The 18627-nt window shown below is 46.5% G+C and overlaps 1 protein-coding gene across 1 annotated transcript in view; it reads right to left on the reverse strand.

Moving 5' to 3' along the window:
* Positions 1 to 9302, reverse strand: part of LOC119434663 (papilin) — a 105002-nt gene extending 95700 nt beyond the window's left edge. The window contains exons 1-2 of the mRNA XM_037701759.2: positions 9003 to 9302; positions 3416 to 3485 (exon numbers count right to left, since the gene is read on the reverse strand). Coding sequence (XP_037557687.1) covers positions 3416 to 3485; positions 9003 to 9025 — 93 coding nt within the window. The 5' untranslated portion in view covers positions 9026 to 9302. The remainder of the gene's footprint in view (positions 1 to 3415; positions 3486 to 9002) is intronic.
* Between the last annotated feature and the right edge of the window lie 9325 nt (positions 9303 to 18627).

Raw genomic sequence — 18627 nt, forward strand, 5'->3', positions numbered from 1 at the left:
GTGATTGGCTCGAACAGCTGCCATTACAGAATTTCACGATTAGCTGAACCACCGTGTTTGCCGCTGATTATGAGGCACGCCGTAGTGAGGACTCCGGAAATTTGGACACCTGGGGTTCTTTACGTGCACTGTACACAGAAATTAGCCCGCGACCTCGTGCTCAGCAATAGCCACTGAGCAACCACGGCGGGTTTTTGTCTCGCAGACACTGGCGTCACAGTTAGCTCTAGCAATTTTTGTAGGTAATTCTCTCTGCTTGCCATAAGGCATAATGTTTGGCATGTGTTATGTACGAGTATGAGCCCTACACTGCGCACAACTGGTCGGTTGTCGGCGTGTGTGTTGTCTGCCTTTCTGCAGTCCTGTAGCCAGCGCTGTTTCTGTTTCTTTTTTTTTTCTCTCTTTTTCTTCCTTCAGTATGCCGACAACTTAGTACACGCGTGCGCTTTCGCAGTGTATATGATAAATCAGACAAAAACATGCAGTTTTGCTTAAAGTTAAAAAGAAGGGTCATGACAATCATTTCTGATGGAAGAAGAACGTAAACTTTATTATCAAATCGATAAGATTGAGTCCGGCGTATTTTAGGGTCTGGGCACCCGCCGCGGACGCGGTTCCGAGACCTTGTCTCGAAGCGGCTTTCTCGGCTCGCTGGACGGCCCAGAGCTGTATTGTCAGGTTCGAGCTGAGCAGTGCGGTCTTCCAACGCGAGCGGAGGCTGGCGATGGAAGAGACAGAGGTGTCGGCACTGCCCGAATTGTTTGTTATGTCCTGACATTCCCATAACATGTGATTAAGTGTGGCAACCTCGCCACAGGATGTGCATCTGTTTGTAGTGTACATGTCTGGATACATGGCGTGCATGAGTCTGGGGTTTCTCTAAGAATCCGTTTGTAATTGTCTGTAGTGTACTGCTCGCGTCCTATCTAACCTAGTGTGAGGGAATGGGTATACGCGTCTCTGTAACTGGTAGTGTGTCGGGATGTCATGGAACCAGGTCAAACGATCCTCCCACGCCCAGAAGTTTGCAATACCCCGCGGGGCTCTTCCTCCGATGATGCTCGGTGAGTGAGGCCTCGAGCAACGTGGTGAGCCGCTTAGTTGGGGGTTCTCAGTCCAGTGTGTGCCGGGATCCATAGCAAGTGCCTTCGGTTATCGAGGTTGGCTTCTCACTGGTGTATGGGATGTCGCTTGAGTATGTGATACGCCTCTTGCGATATGCGCCCATTTGCAAAATTGCGAACTGCCGTTTGCGAATCGCAGATCACGTATGTAGCCTTGGTTTGTGTGAGGGCCAGTGCTATGGCCGCTTCCTCTGCCGCTTCGGCATATGCCGTGTTCACGGTGACGCTCGTGAGGTGGTTACCTCGGTGGCTAGTAACTGCCGCCACGAAACTCTTCCTGTCTCGATAACGGGCTGCGTCGGTGAAGACTGCCTCCTTGTCGTTGGAGTAACTTTGGTTCATGTGTTGTGCCCTGGCTTTACGTCTCGCCGTGTGGTGTTGGGGGTGCATGTTGGGAGGCAATTGGGGCACGTATATTTGCTCGCGCATGGTTCTTGGAATTTCCACTTTGGTGCCGTGCTGCGTGTGGTATGTAATGCCGAGCTTTTCGAGCACGTGCCTGCCCGGGCGGGTCTTGGATAGGCGCTCGAGTTGGGACACTTGTTGCGCCTCCACGAGTTCCTCGAGCGTGTTGTGCAAGCCTAGTTCCAGCAGCTTGGTGGTGGTCACTCCGGGCGCAAGTCCCAACGCACATTTGTACGCCTTGCGTATGAGGGTGTACAAATGATGGAAAGATGTCGCTGTTTTTTTAAGGGAGCCAAACTGAACAGTGCAAATTATCTGTTAGGTGTCCTGAAGAAGGAGGTCCTGCCTTGGGCCAAATCACAATTTGGAAACCGTCAGTGGAAGTATCATCACTCCGCTCGGGTTCAAAAGACGAAGGTGTTGCACCAAGAATGGTGGACGAAAACCTTCCCTGATTTCATTTCCGCTTCAGAACGGCTCTTAAACAGTACGGATCTAAACCCGCTTGACTATTCAGTATGGTTTATGTTAAAGAAAAAGGCACATTCTGCTCTACTCCTCACCGCAATTTGGCTGATCTTCGTCGCACATTAGAAAAAGCAAGAGTAGTGAACGAGAAGAAGACTACATCCGTGCCTCCATCGATGCATTTCCGAAGCGACTCAATACTTGCACCCGCGCAGAATGTGGACTTTTGGAAAATTAGATTTGGAGATTTGTGTATGTAAAGCACAACGCATAAAATTAACGTAAACGTGATGTTGCTACACTACATCAAAACCATATTTATGGTTTTTATTTGAGTGCGAACACTTTTGTCACACCCTGTAAACCAGCAATACCCTACCTTCAGCGATATCCTACCTTCTTTATTCAGATACAGTTGTTGTCGTTGTTTTTTTTTAATGTATTTTCGCATGCTGTTATTTCTTTCCTACATATTTTGTATTGTATACCCACTATTTTTGCACCTTTGTACTATCCGTTACATATTTTTTGTACTACCCACTCCTGCCTAGGGCCTGGTAACGAGGCTGGTAGTACGAAATAAATACAATAAATAAAAATCCCGGACGTAGCAAGGACAAGCGAGCCACGCGGACGGGAAGAGTGTGGTGGATCATACGCCTTGACCCCACCCCGTAACCCACGTGACCCACGCGACTGCGTATTACACTAGGCCTCGTCGATTATCCGTGCCTTTAAGTCTCGGATTGCCTGAGGCAGTGCTTCCAGCCAATGAGCTTTGCGTATGCAGCGTCTCGGGCAGTCCTGGACAGTCCGGGACGACAAATTGAAGAGGCCCACTCTGGGATCGACCCAGTTTTGATTACATCATATCCGGTAACGGCCCAGGGCCGCTATTTTGTAGCGATGCCTTCCGCTCGATTCCGTGCCAGTCTTATCATGCACCGCTCACGGCCGGCTGATCCCATTGATAACGTGGCCGGAGCGACTCTCTGGCCACTGACCAAAGGCGATAAGACACTAGCATCGGAAAAGGCATCGTCACAAAATATCCGCCCAGTTTACTATTTGTCTCCAGGATCAGCCCACTTGACGAAAAACTAACCGAGCAGACACGCCAAATCCCGTGGAGGAAGGGCAAGGAAGATTTGCTTTATTAAAAACATTATTCGCTTGAAGGCGTATATATGTTTCGTAGATAGATAGATAGATAGATAGATAGATAGATAGATAGATAGATAGATAGATAGATAGATAGATAGATAGATAGATAGATAGATAGATAGATAGATAGATAGATAGATAGATAGATAGATAGATAGATAGATAGATAGATAGATAGATAGATAGATAGATAGATAGATAGATAGATAGATAGATAGATAGATAGATTCAGAGGCTGCCCTTCGGTAACTCACGTGTCTCCTGCCATCTGCCGGCGAGTCTAGCAGCAAGAGGAACGCCGCTAGGAGCACAGCTCCCCAACTCCTGCGAATACATAATGAAAGAAGTTTAAAAATAACAGAAATTCCCGCAGGGGGGGGGGGAGGTGGCACGACAGTAAATGAACAATAACACAAAACAACATAACAAGAAAATCAGAAAAAGTGTAAACAGCAAAAGGGAATGCAAGTGAACAAGAAACCACAAAGTTATAACCTACACTGCAAGGAGTATCAAGAAGAACAAGCCCAGCAATGTTACTTTATTTGCTGTCGGGCCTACGCTTCAGGCACGAGCGGGAACAGTAGCAAATACGTTGCAACGGATAAGACAAACATCGCTCGAAGAGAAAAGCTGTAAACCGAGAAACAACAACAAAGCGAGGCTCACTTCAAGCAAGCGTATACAGAGCCACACCAACCAACATAAAGAAAAGAAAAAAAAAAAAGGAACGACGTATACAAGGAACGCCTTCGTGAACACGCATTCACGGAGTGCATCAGCGAGCAAAAACGTAAAGGAACTAATATAGAGAGGAAAGATAATCCCCAGCACGGCTTCTTTTCACGGTGCGGTCGAGAAGACGCGTACTTCAGTTTCGCGCCTGTCCTCTGCAGACGCACGCAATGGGTGGGGGTCACAGAGGGTTCAAGAAGGCGATTAACTCGCGAGAGAGGCATGTAAGATGCGGCGGCGAGCCGCAACATGCCTAATCCTCGCGGCTTGAATTCCGCCCGGTCCCGGACGTGACGGATGTCCTCATTCTGTCAGTTGCCCGCGGCTCGGTCCGCAAGCTGCGCTGAACAAGCGCTGTCCTGGATGTGCAACACACGGCCTTGAACTTCGACGGCCGAAGATTTTACGCCCGACTATAAGCATCGAGGTTGAAACAATAAAAGAAACGTATACCCCGCTACTTTCAGCGAGATTAATAACGACAGAGCTTCTTACCGCCAGAGAAGGAACGCAGTTTCGCTTTCGAGAGAATTTTACTTTCAGTGTGAGCGCTTAGCGCTGAAGCAGGACGAGGTGGCCAAACAGACGTCGTCTTTTGGAGCTGTTGAGGACCATACAACCACGGAGGAAAAGGAGGAACTAGGAAGGAGCATTGCGTAGCAAAAATTGAAGCCAAGAAAAGTCGGCCCAGCACGTGATCACGTCACGGTAAGCTTTAGTGTCTTTCATGTTGAAGAGCGTGCTGCGCACACGCTCTTCCGAAAGGACGATGGGCACGGAAGCAACGGGCGGCTGAAACACTTGCACTTTGTTTTAACAAAGGCGATAAATGCATGCGTTGCAATAGACGACCGAAGTTGCACAAGCATATCGAGAGAAAATGTGCGCAGGGCGGTTGGCAAAGCATCCGAACCGGTGCTCGTCGATTAAAACCTGCCGGGAACCAAGCCCACAGGGCCGAGTCCGCCGAGTGCAGGGTCACGTGTTGGGCCGACTTTTAAAACAAATAACTTTCCTTTGCCTCCTCCGCCTGTCTTCGTGGCTGGTCGGTGGTTGGTGATCGGAGGTCGGACTCGGCAAGGAAAACGTTCGTTCGTTCATTCGTTAGTTCGTTCGTTGGTGCAGAAACCACCGTCGATGGTTTCTGCACAATTCTTTAAGAGAGAAAAGGTGAAGGGTCGTGCAAAGAGTTGGCTTGCGAAGGCTGGCTGCTTGACGTAATGCTTCCTCTTAGTTTAATCATTTCCTTCCTCCATTCGTGTAGAGCATAGCGCGAACTATAGACCCCCGCAGTAAACAAACGCACACACTCTTCGTCAAGAGTATACGGGCCGCATTTTCTGCGACCGCCAGATTGACTACAGGCTGGTTAAGGGTTTCTTTCCTTTCCTTTTTTTATGTGTTATGCATAGGATTCCAACGCCCTGGGTTACGAAAAGAACCCTCGTGTTAACCATTTTCACAAGAAAACCGTTCTCCACAAGAAAAGTAGAAAGTTACCTATCAAGAAAGTGGTCAGGCAAGGAGACACAATCTCTCCAATGCTATTCACTGGATGCTTAGAAGAAGTACTCATGCTCTTAGACTGGGAAGGCTTAGGAGTGAGGATCAACGGCGAATCTCTAAACAACCTTTGGTTTGCAAATTACATTGTCCTATTCAGCAACAATGGAGACTAATTACAACAAATGATTGAGGACCTTAAACGAGAACGTGTAAGAGTGGGGTTGAAGATTAACATGCAGAAGACAAAGGTAATGTTCAATAGCCTGGCAAGGGAACAAGAATTCAGGATCGCCAGTCAGCCTCTAGAGTCTGTAAAGGAGTACGGTTATCTAGGTCAATTTCTGACGGGGGACCCTGATCATGAGAAGGAAATTTACAGAAGAATAAAATTGAATCGGAGTGCATACGGCAGGCATTACCAAATACTGACTGGGAGCTTACCACTGTCGTTGAAAAGAAAAGTGTACAATCATTGCATTCTACCGGCGCTAACATATATAGGGTAGAAACTTGGAGGTTAACAAAGAAGCTCGAGAAGAAGTTAAGGACCGCATAAAGAGCGATGGAACGGAAAATGTTAGGCCTAACGTTAAGAGACAGGAAGAGCGGCGTGGATCAGAGAGCAAACGGGGATAACCGATATTCTAGTTGACATTAAGAGGAAACAATGGAGCTGGGCAGACCGTGTGATGCGTAGGACCGATAACCATTAGAGTTACAGAATGGATACCAAGAGAAGGGAAGCGCAGTCGAGGACGGCAGAAAACTAGTTGGGGTGATGAAGCTAGGAAATTTGCAGGCGCAAGTTGGAATCAGCTAACGCAAGACATGGGTAATTGGAGGTCGCAGGGAGAAGCTTTCGCCCTGCAGTGCCAGCAGTGGACATAAAATATAGGCTGATGATGATGATGATGATGATTACGATAATTAGCCATTCAGAGGGCTGGAGCGTCAGGGGCGCCACGGGAACAGTACCACACAGCCGAACGACACGTATCGTAAAGTCGCAGAGTTAGCCAGTATACTTTTGACAAAGGCACATGGACGGCGATGCCCTCCGAGTTGTTCATTTGCGACTATGAGACAACTTATTATGCGAAAAAGACATCGGTCCCGCCAGAGATAACAACACACAAAGAAACGATAAGAGAACGATAAAATCGAGGTGCCCTTCTACAACGGCATACACGCGGGTTGGCGCCCAGTTAGCGCGATGAATGCAAAGCTCACGCCCGTTTCACCCAGTTCCTTCAAAGGCTCCAGCCTTAATTTATCTCTCGCGTAGGATGGTTATTGCCTTCTGCAATTCTGCAATTATTAAGGTTGAGAAGCCCTTAATTGTGTAGAGCGAAGTTTCTTTTCTCCCCCTCCCCCCACTGTATCAATTTTCTTGTAACCTGGCCTTTATGCAGCAGTGCGCTTGTCCAATTTAACTATTGTTAGATGACAGGGGAAGACAACGCACCACTTCTTCAGCACAAAAAAAAAAAGAAATAAAAACAGGCACGTGTGGCTTTTCTCATAACCACTATGCCAGAGAATTCGGATTTGTAAGCTTACACAATTTTGCAAGTTTGTTGTTACAAGTTCGTTTCATTTTTGCTTTGCAAGTTTGGTGTATTACACGTAATTGTTACAGCTTGCAAGTTTCGTAACTTTAATCACCGTCTGCGTCTAGTTGGCGCTATGATTTGCAACATTACAAGCTCGCCAAAAGTGCTAATGCGTAGAGGACAATTCGAAACAAGGCTTTGAGTATACAACAGCGACACCTGGCAGGGTGACGACATTGTCGATGGCTGACTACGTCGATCAGCCGACGACGATGACGTGGACATCACAACGCAAAGCAATGTTGGAGTGGCTTGTTTACCGTTTTTCTACGATACCACGAGAGAACTCTGCCGCTGCGATCGTTCGGCTATCATGAAAATTACGGGCAGTACATGGATTTTCCTACTATTCGTACACGTGGCTTCAAACGTATTTATTACGCTCTTCCTTCTCCTATCATACAACAAAATAATTAGTATCTGCGCGCCTGCGTAATCATTACATTCATAGCGCAATATCCCGTTGGAACTTATCGATTTGCAAAAACACAAAGTCGTTCGAACCCAGAAGGACGAAATTCGGGCAAATCTGCGCCCTGCCCATCATTTCCCTTTCTGGGGTGATAGCCTGGACCGCAGTTCCGGACATTGTCAAAATCCGGCCATGTTGTCGAATTCGCCATCTTCTCAGCTCTGATTGGCCCAGAGTACTATACTACGGCGTCTCTGATTGGCTCAAAATGCCGCGATTACAGAATTCGACATTGCGGCGGAATTTGACGACGTCCAGAATAGCGCCCCTGGCAGAGCAGCCATAGATGTATAGCTCCGGTAGACGCTATAGTACGGGACTTCCCTCTGAGTAATCTTTTGCAGAAAGCTCTTGCGTTCACTCTGTAGTGTCGCTGTGGCAGCTGACTTCTGACATCATGACGTGGGGTGTGTTCCAACTCCGGTTAGCATTGAAGACCGCCTATGCTTTGACTTTAGCTTCGAGTACAAATAATGTAACGCACTTGGAAGACGGCTCCGCTATATCTTGACGCCACCTCGCGTCCATAAGAGATAGCCAAGAAAGGCGCACATTATCGCTGTGGTTTAACATTTTGCCGGTGCGAACCTATGAAAGACACACCGTATAGGTTACATTAGGCGCATAAAATGCAGCTTTTAACTCGCAGCGGTGGCTCGTTGGTATTTCGCGTTGTATTGCTGATTCGAATCCCTGAGGCACGGAATGTAAGAATGCTCGTGCGCGTGTCATAGAAGCTCAGGCAAGTCAAAGTTAACTCAGGGACCCACACTGCGGCGTATTTACTTGCCCGTGCGTTGCTTTGAGACGGGAAGCCTAAATCGACAAAAATAAAATATCTGGCCGCAAGTCGATAAAGAGATACCCTCCAACCCTCGGCTCAGAAGTCCAGCTAAAGTAAGCACGTCAATATGAGCGCTAATCAGCGAATCTAGAACGTCAAAAGATAACACAATACCCTACATCGAGACCAATCAAGACTTGTCAAAGTGAACGACTTCATTTTTTAATGCTATATTTATGGGCAGACGCTGAGACATAGTAGAACGGGACAATAGAGGTCGACGTCCTGCCTTTAGTTTAGGTATATGTAGGCTGGCCTTCTTCACATTTGATTATTGTCAACAAGCTGCAGCGGTTGCGAATCAAGGTTACCTTGATTAATATTTGAGTTTTAATAACGGCCGAGTTTGAGAATGCAAAAGAAGAGAAACGTTCCTGTGCTTAGACTCAGGCACACGTTTTAAGGAACACCATGTGGTCAACTTTAATGCGAAGCTCTGTAATGTGGCGTCTCTCACACCCAAGTAGTCGCTCTAGCAACAGCATAATAAAGCTGCCAAAAATGGATCCAGATAAATATACGATAACGGGATTACGTTAATATGGTCGCGAATATACTTGGCGGCGACGTTTCAAGGGAATACACGTGACGGGACCTTGTGGGAATGGCATGCTCGATAAACACAAATGCGCGATAAAACGGGTAGATTCAGAACGCAGTCATCAACTTACGAATGTGCCCTGGGAGCTGCCATGCACTGCTCTCGTGCGGTGCGGTGAAGACGACCGTGTGATTCTGACACAATTCCAGCCGGCTTGCCTCGGTCGGAGAGAGCAAATAAGGTGCGTCGATGTACGCGTCGCTATTAGGTCCGGAGACGAGACGTGCGGGCCAGAACTCGAAGCATACCCGTTGCCAGAATGGACGAAGAAAAAGATAATAAATACTACAGACGGCGGTAAGGAGGTGAAAGGATGTACAGTATACAGACGTCGGGCGAAGAACTTGTCCCGTGCGTCCGAAGCGCACCGAAATCGCTGACAAAAAGATCGGCTTTCAAAGGAATCAGGGGAACCCCCCCTTCCCCTTTCCACTTCCCATCTCCTCCTCCTCCTCCTATCACTGTCGTAAGTCCCCCCCCCCCCCTTTTTTTTTCTCTCTCTTTCTCATACTGCTCGCGGTCGTTCATGAAACAATGTATCTTTCTACAACATCCTGTGCCACGTGACCACGTGACGTCACCCATTCTTTCCTTCTCAGTATAGCGGCTCTTAATCCACAATCAACTGCCACCCGCCTTTTCTTTCTTTTTCTTTTTCCTTTTCGTTCCTTCCTTCATTCCGTCACTCACTCGCAGCTCCGTTTTCATTCAGCTGTAACTGCCGAGCTGGAGATTTCGTTGACACTGCTGCGTACGATTCGAGAAAGCCTGAAAACGCCACACTCTCTTTAGCACTGACTCCTTAGTAACTCTTTTCCGCACATCGAAGTGTACTCCAAACGTTCTCGTAAACCACCCGTCGAGGGAGTACAGGGTCTCTCTGTTGGTGTACAGAGTGCGATAACTATCGGAAATTAAGAGCGGCGTAAGTTGTTAGCCCTCGCTTAAAGGAGCTTCTAGGGCAGGTTATTGTTTTTTTAGAATGTATTGCTCTGCTTTCCTAATTCGGTTAGGCGAAGGTTAAGGAGTCTAAAGGTAAAGGGAATCCTTGCGATCCCTTTCGTATTAACGAATTTCGAATTAACGCAGTGCTGGCGTTGCTCTGCGTTGCGAACGGTAGCTTTGACGTTGGGAGGTTACGCAACTATCTTCCGTTTAAAGAAGGGTGGCTGATTCATCTATTTCGCGTACCAATAATTTTGTTGCAGCGTCGTATACTGGGAAACAGTAAAACAGTAAGACAACAGACAAGGATGAAAGACCGGACAGGTCTAGGACAGAATTGCTCCCAATGCATATGCACGCCAACAAGAGCTTGTAAGATAAGAAAAAGCGTCACACTTCTTGTGAAGCATGCCCGTGTGGATTACTCCTTTGTTTGTCTTGCTTCGTTAAAAAGTGCCGAGAACAAAGTAAAGAAAGTATTGCCAGACTCTCGCTATTTGTTGTTTTTGTTATGGTTGTTTTCTTTAATTTTATTACCAATCTCTGACAAAAATAAATAAATTATGGGGTTTTACGTGCCAAAACCAGTTCTGATTATGAGGCACGCCGTAGTGGAGGACTCCGGAAATTTTGACCACCTGGGGTTCTTAACGTGCACCTAAATCTAAGTACACGGGTGTTTGACAACAAGAATTTCTAGGGATGTGTTCGTCCCATGATATGCAACAATGTAGTTTTTTTTTTTTTTTGGGGGGGGGGGGGGAGGGCATTACATGTAACTGTTAGAATCTTGCTTGTTTAAATTAAACGTTTGTGTCCAACAGGAGATCATTGCTGGTGTTAATGGTTTGTGAAAGTTACCGCAAAAATGAAGTAGTCTAAACTGCCAGACAACAAAACCCTCCGAGTTCTCTCCGGCCTTCCTTATAAATAACAACATCCCCGATATCTCACCGGTCTACCTCTATAAAATAACACCCCATTTTTATCCAACGAATATTAAAAGAAATGCAAAATCCGGAAGCAAAGGACCCTAAATACAACGCCTTTCCGGAGCATGTTTTTCTTTAGCGTGTGCTGCACCACTTTCCTTGTTAGGTTAGGTTAAGGACTCTTAAAGCAAGTGGTGTCGTAGCGGACCTCTCGTTTCTAGAGTGTAGAACACTGTTTTACAGACAAACCCGAACGAGCACGGCCAGAACGCTTGGCAAGATTTCTACGAATGATATAGCGTCTGGAAACGGTGCGTTTTTAACGCCTGTTCTAGGAGTCTCGCGGTGTTCTGTTGCCACTCTAAACGGAGCCTTAAAAATTCCCTTCGCGAGAGTAGCTGCTTTCATAGATTATGAAAAGGCATTTGATTCAGTAAAGATACCAGCAGTCATAGAGGCATTGAGTAATCAAGGAGTACAGGAGGCATACGTGAATATCTTAGCAAATATCTACAAGGATTCCAGAGCTATACCTTGGTTCTCCACAACAAACGTAGAAAGTTACCGATCAAGAAAGGGGTCAGGCAAGGAGACACAATCTCTCCAATGCTATTCACTGCATGCTTAGAAGAAGTATTCAAGCTCTTAGACTGGGAAGGCTTAGGAGTGAGGATCAACCGCGAATATCTCAGCAACCTTCGGTTTGCAGATGACATTGTCCTATTCAGCAACAATGGAGACGAATTACAGCAAATGATTGAGGACCTTAATCGAGAAAGTGTAAGAATTGGGTTGAAGATGAATATGCAGAAGGCAAAGATAATGTTCAATAGCCTGGCAAGGGAACAAGAATTCGGGATCGCCAGTCAGCCTCTAGAGTCTGTAACGCAGTACGTTTATCTCGGTCAATTACTCACAGGGGACCCTGATCATGAGAAAGAAATTCACAGAAGAATAAAATTGGGTTGGAGTGCATACGGCAGGCATTGCCAAATCCTGTCTGGGAGCTTACCACTGTCGTTGAAAAGAAAAGTGTACAATCATTGCATTCTACCGGTGCTAACATATGGGTCAGAAACTTGGAGGTTAACAAAGAAGCTCGAGAACAAGGACCGCACAAAGAGCGATGGAACGAAAAATCTTAGGACTAACGTTAAGAGACAGGAATAGAGCGGTGTGGATCAGAGAACAAACGGGGATAGCCGATATTCTAGTTGACATTAAGCGGAAGAAATGGAGCTGGGCAGGCCATGTAATGCGTAGGATGGATAACCGATGGACCATTAAGGGTTACAGAATGGATACCAAGAGAACGGAAACGCCGTCGAGGTCGGCAGAAAACCAGATGGGGTGATGAAGTTAGGAAATTTGCAGGAGCAAGTTGGAATACGCTAGCGCAAGACAGGGGTAATTAGAGATCGCAGGGAGAGGCCTTCGTCCTGCAGTGGACATAAAATATAGGCTGATGATGATGAAACGCACTTCATCAGGGAGTATACCAGAGCTTCGACCAGGTAGAAACTTCTGCCGGTTCGTGTAGCATAGTTATAAATCTGCAATACCTGTGCCCTTCTTTGCATTGGGGCCGTCGATCTAAGCGCTGGTCTTCCAGGATCTGTCGAAAATTGTCGAAATGACAGGAATTGTCACTGAATGATTCATTCGTGGGCTTTGGTATCTCAAAGCAATACTGGGGGGCTATACGAAAGAAGCTATAGCGGAAGAATCCGCATTAATTGCGAAACGCCCGGGGCTCGGCGATTTGCGCCTAAAAGAAATAACGCGAGCGTTTTTTTGCATGCTGCCTCCGCAACGGGATGCGGTCGCAGCGGGGGTTGAACCCTCGACCTCGCGCTCAGATAGCCGGTGAGCTACGGCGGCGATTCTAAAATAGAACGTATCTCGTAGCGGAGTGAAGGAAATCGCGACATGGAGTCAAATGGGTGTATAGTGACCAATTACTCCATCCTAAAAAAGAAGATTCGCCACAACGTTCCTTGCCCTCCTATGAGTGAAGGAATGTGGCCATTTCCGGTCGAACTGCAAGGAAACGCCCTATTTCTTGACAAGATTGAACCAATATTTCGCGTCCTTTCTTTTTTTTTTCTTCTTTTTAGCCAGGAAACGGACATGTCGGTGGCCGTTGTTATCAGCGTGATTAGGGCGAACACTATACAAGGAGCGACAACCGTTGTTGGATTAGTGACGCAACCGCGATGGTGTGATCAGTGCGATTTTGAAACTGAACATGGCGTCCTTTCGATGTGACGAGTACTGCTAAGTGCAGGACGTTTCGAGAGCCGGATCTGCGTTCAGCCGGCAAGCAGAGTACGACACACCGTTCAGTGTGCAAGGGCAGTTCAATAAACTCTCACGGGCTCCCGGACACGGCGGAAGGGGGGCCTGCGTCATTTCCGCTCGCGTAACAGTCAGGGTATCGTGAAACGTGTTATCGGCGGAGGACAATGCCGACCTCCAAGGTTGGAGTCATGTGACATGAGGTCGACTGCAGTGTCATTACTGAGGTCGGATGAGCTCAGTCGCTCAGCGCAATTTCCGTGGCTAGATACCAAGCATCTTTAAACTAAGATGATCCATTTTTTCCCCTGGAAAGTAGGGATAATAGAGAACTTTAGATGTGGAGGACGCAAGCGTTGGGGCCCCCTGGCGCCAAATGCTAGGGGCCATGGGGGTCCATATATATATATATATATATATATATATAATTAGAAGATAGTTAACAGACACCTTCGTGAGATCGGTTTATACTCTGACGACGGCAGGCACACGTACCGAAACGTTAGTTACTAAAGTCTGCTAAATTAAAGGGCAACTGGGAATAAGCTCTAAAGTCTGTAAAATTGTTTGAACAGAAGGAGCGATGACAACTACTCTTGCAGTATACTGCTTCTACTAATTTAAACTCTCTGTTTAGAGTTATTGTACTGCCCAAAGGGAGTCAGTTGATTGTGCATAAACGCAAGCAGAGCAATCGTACACTTCGTCGTGAAACACCAGCTCATGAGACAAGTCGTTTCATCTCGCAAAAAAAAAAAAAGTTCCCACGCTCCCTTTGTTCTCAGAGCTAGTGCAAGAAGTATCTGTTGCGAGGCGAAATTACACTCCAATGAGCGTAAAAATTTTTGAGCGCACGTAATCTCTTCGTTCGACGCTTCTTGTCGCCAACGCTGCGTGTCAGGTTCTATTTCTCCATGAATGCGACAGGCGCGCACAGCGTTCTCGACGGGAAAGTGGCCGACACACTTATAAGAAGTGATGTGCCGCAAAAGACCACTATTATATATAGAACGATGACAAGTTGTAAGGGCGCAACATTACCGAGGAAGAATGCACACGTATATAGCGCGCGGCGCTGGACCTACGAAATTCGAAAGCAGTAATTGAAGTTAGTCCGCTTGTGAACCAGTTCAGCTGATCCTCGAAGGGAACAGCTCCAAAGACTGGGCAAGCGAGCGGCCAAGCACAGACACACAAACCATGATGACCTCCGTGACTTGCGCGTGTCAGCTGGCGCGCGCAAATCTCGGACGCCATGCCCGAACGCACGTCCTTCGCTTATCCCATCTTTGCACTGTTTTCTTCAAAGGGGTTGCTGTATACACTGTAAAGTAATTTACACCCTTAAAAGTGAAAAAAGGTGTAAATATGTCTATAACTCGCACCCTTACACTCTTTTTGGGTGCAAGGGTTCGAGTTATAGACAGATTTACACCGCTTATTCAGAGTTAAGGGTGTAAATTATTTTACAGTGCACCAGCTAGCTCGGATTCATAGCTTTAGAGTATAGTTCGAGAGCGTTTGCGTAGCCGTGTCGCGGATTAGCAGCAGCGGGGATATTCCATAAGTGTCCGCTTAGTGGACATCTCCGTTTAGTCTACTGCTGAAGTGCTGATTGGCTGAAGGCGCCTGTCTCCTTCTGACGTGTACCCCAGTCCAGCCAACCAGAACTTCAGCAGCGGACGAAATGGACATGTCCACTAGAATGGACACTTACAGAATACTCCCCCCCCCCCCCCCCCCCGGGACGCGTGTAAACGTGCCACCATGCGCGTGCGCACGCTCTTTTTGAGGCATCGCGTGGACTCGCAACCGATTTACTGCCGCCGACGCATATGGCGGATGTTTCGCCCTTATCGAAGTGGGTCGAATCGCGGAGCGCTAGGCCTAGCTGCCACTGCCGTCGCCTTCTGGGACCGCCGCTAATTGGACGCCTGCACTCTGGTGATACAAGGCGTGCGTGGGGGGACATCACTATCGCCATTTCTCCTTTTGCCCGCGCTCCGTTTCTCGTAACGCGTTTCTGCTTTAATTCGAAGCCAGGCTGCTGCTGCATGCTGCCCGAGACGGAAGTGTTGAAGGATATGCCCGTTATTGTTCGAATCCCCATCATTCTTTCTTTTTTTTTTTCTTCCTCTGTAGGCTGACTCAAAGTTTCGACAGAAGGCTGCATGCTGGCGTGTTGCATCACCTTCACTGCAATACAGGCTACGCATGCCCTTTCGGCGCCGTTATGCGCGTGGTCGAGCAGTGTTCGACAAATACAGGGTCGCCGCACTGTGAGCGATCACTTGCGACACTGCATGCCGTGACCCCGAGTCGGCAAGGCGTATCGATTTGATCACTGTCTCACTGGCGAAGTTGATGACGAAGGGTTGAAACTGCGCACTGAAATAAAAACGACATTTCCCGCGCGAGCTACCGACATGCATGCTCGATGAAAAAGCATACGTGGGAGCATTACAGTGAAGGGCGCTATAGAATGTTGTGTAAAAGCAAGACACTAAACTTTCGCAATAAGTAAAACCTCGTTATAACGAAGTTGAAGGGGGAGCCAAAATTACTTCGTTATATCCACTACTTCACTATAGCCATTAATCCGTGTACTGCACTCTGCGGGTATCTTAAGGGGAATTTCACTTGCTTCGTTATATCCATTATTTCGTTACGTCCCGTTTCTTTATAGCGAGGTTTGACTTCACAAAATAGTATTATGTCATCGTGCTGTTTCTTCATCTGCCTTCCTTTGCAATTATCTCATTTGTGAAAAGCTGCGCGCTCGCTACTGTTTGATCAGGAATGACAAACATGCGCGCTCCATGTGTGCCGTAGCCTTCCTGACGGGAATGTATACCCAGAGCAGAGTGTAAAATATTGTGCACAGGAGATTATTGATTAATTATTGTTGTAGGAAAGATAAGCCCTAAAATGTGTGTCATTCTTTCTGACTGCAAAGTGAAGTAGTATTGGCTTAATCTCCAGCAGACCCTTCGTTCTTGCATTTCTGATAAATTTCTGTCCTTGAACGCTTCGCGCCGGATACTTGCCTGCCAGGAACGCTATAAAACACTTTTAGATGCACATTGCGTCCCTAGCAGGGCAGTACCAAGCACGCATCCTTAAAGTAAGAAAATGTACGCAAGGTAATTTATTTTTATTTATTTATTTGGATACCCTAAAGGCCCAGAAGGGCATTACATAGGGGGGGGGGGGGGGGGGGGGGGTGTTGAAACGGGAATAACAAAGTAGTCGCACTGCAGGTGAAAATGGCAATTCAGTGGACACAAGAATGCAAGTTCAAATATAGCATGGTGAACAGAAACTAAAAGCAACAAGGTATAATACTAACACAAAGGACAAGTCCACATTGTATCCTAGAAATTCAATGTAAAATATAAAATATAAAAACGATGTATAATATACAGTCAGTTCAGTGTAAAAAGAAATGCTTTTCAGGTACGATCATGGCAGCACTTAAAGAACAATGCGAGCATCAGGTGGATGACTTTTGTGTCAGGTGGATTTGTGTCAGTTTCTAATGAAAACGCCAACTCTTACTATATACAAAAAGAAAACTATTCTGAAATGCCTTGACGTTCAAGAAAGGATTGCAGCGCCGACGGAAAAGATTGAGGATCATTGATAGTGGCAATGCTAGATGGCATTACCACTATTATGACGTCCTGACTCTTGAGACAAAAGAAAAGATTTAATTTCGGAGGGTGTAGGTCCAGCCTTACACTCCCTAAGATTGCACCTTTAAAATGGTATTTGTGAGCAGAAGTATAGTACCACACTTGTAGTACTTCCCTTAACTATACGTGCGTACATAGCGTCCCTGACAGGAAAGCACCCGACAAGCTAGCAGAGTAACACACACGCACAAAAAAAAAAGAAAAAAAAATTCTACGAGCTTTATGGCAAAGTTTTTTGTTGTTAATTTTTTCGTACAGCAAGAAGCGTCCAAAGCGCCGTGTACAATTACCTCCCTTTTTAACACTGTACTCCTCTACATTGCTATGAGCAATGTTCCACGAGGCGCTGAGAGGAACAAGGGGGATCCTGACAGGACGGTATGCAGTGAGCCGGGCGTTAAAGCACGATAATGCAGATAATGTTTGGTGGCGCTATTATTGTTGTGTTACAGAATTACACCACTAAAGTTGCTAAGTTCTTAAGCTTGCAGGCAAACATAGACACCAAGACGAGGGCAACATAGACACCAAGACGAAAGATACGATTAATCGTTGGACAACAGAATTGCACATTTGCAGGTCTAAAGTCTCGAATATGGTGGACCTTTGCACAATTTGGGGTGAAAGATCACTGTTTAAGTGTCCGATCGTTGCGTATAGCGAGCCTGAGAAGGAAAACGAAGTGCACACGGCCAATGGCCTGTATACGCAAACGAGAAGAAAGGGAACCGAGGGGCCCGATTATTAATAATCATATTATAAGAAGCCAACAAACAATGACACCAAGGACAACATAGAGGAAATTACTTGTACTTACTAATTGAATTAAAGGAATGATAAATTAATGGAAATGAAAATGGATGAAAAAACAACTGTCCGCAGGTGGGGAACGAACCCACGTCTTCGCATTACGCGTGCGATGCTCTCACCATTCAGCTACTGCGGAACCGTCATCCCATCCAATTTCTGGGGTATTTATGATTTTTTTTGCAACTAGAACTAAGCCTGGGAGTGTTAGCCAGCGCCACCAATCACAAACCTTGGGGCGGATGTGGAACATCCTTTCTGTCGCAGGCGTCACGAGCACGTGATCACGTGAGCACATGTATAGGCAAAGTAATTCAGTGCTTTGTGACGTCACTTTGCAGATAGTGTGGGAAGTTCAGAGTGGTGAACCTGTTATGTTCTTTTCTTTACATTTTGTGCCCTTTCTAGCTTACCGAGCCTCCGTGTCGATCTGGTACATTTACAATTGGAGTAGGACTCAAGTGAGAAGACATTTGAACTTGCGTCATCAATTTTCTTTTTTACGAAATCTCCGGCGAGTAGGACAAAGATTATTGTTTCTTTTTTTCAGAGGGTATTACTGCTGCAGTGGCGTCGTATGTGATAGGACCGTGGTTAATGAGGCCTCCTTGCCCATCCACTCCTAACCTCCCAGACTTTTATCTAATTCTTGTAGTAGGTCATTCAAGGCCCTCTAACGGAAAAGTGATGCAGCATTGGCAAGTAACCGTAGAGGCTGCACACCTCGACCATGTTTTATCTCGGTGCGCATTTGCAATCCCTTGTTATAATCAACCGGCGTCTTTCCAAGCAAAAGGTCACGCTTATGCATCGCAGACACCAGTTTTACACATTTTTTCATAGTATATATTGGGAGCTCGCGAAATTTATATAGCGTCTTTCATAACCAGTAGTTGGTTTGGGACACATTAAAGGGAATTAGTTGATAGATAGATAGATAGATAGATAGATAGATAGATAGATAGATAGATAGATAGATAGATAGATAGATAGATAGATAGATAGATAGATAGATAGA

The sequence above is a fragment of the Dermacentor silvarum genome, unplaced genomic scaffold, assembly GCF_013339745.2.
Source record: "Dermacentor silvarum isolate Dsil-2018 unplaced genomic scaffold, BIME_Dsil_1.4 Seq15, whole genome shotgun sequence".
In the NCBI taxonomy this organism is placed as follows: Eukaryota; Metazoa; Arthropoda; class Arachnida; order Ixodida; family Ixodidae; genus Dermacentor; species Dermacentor silvarum.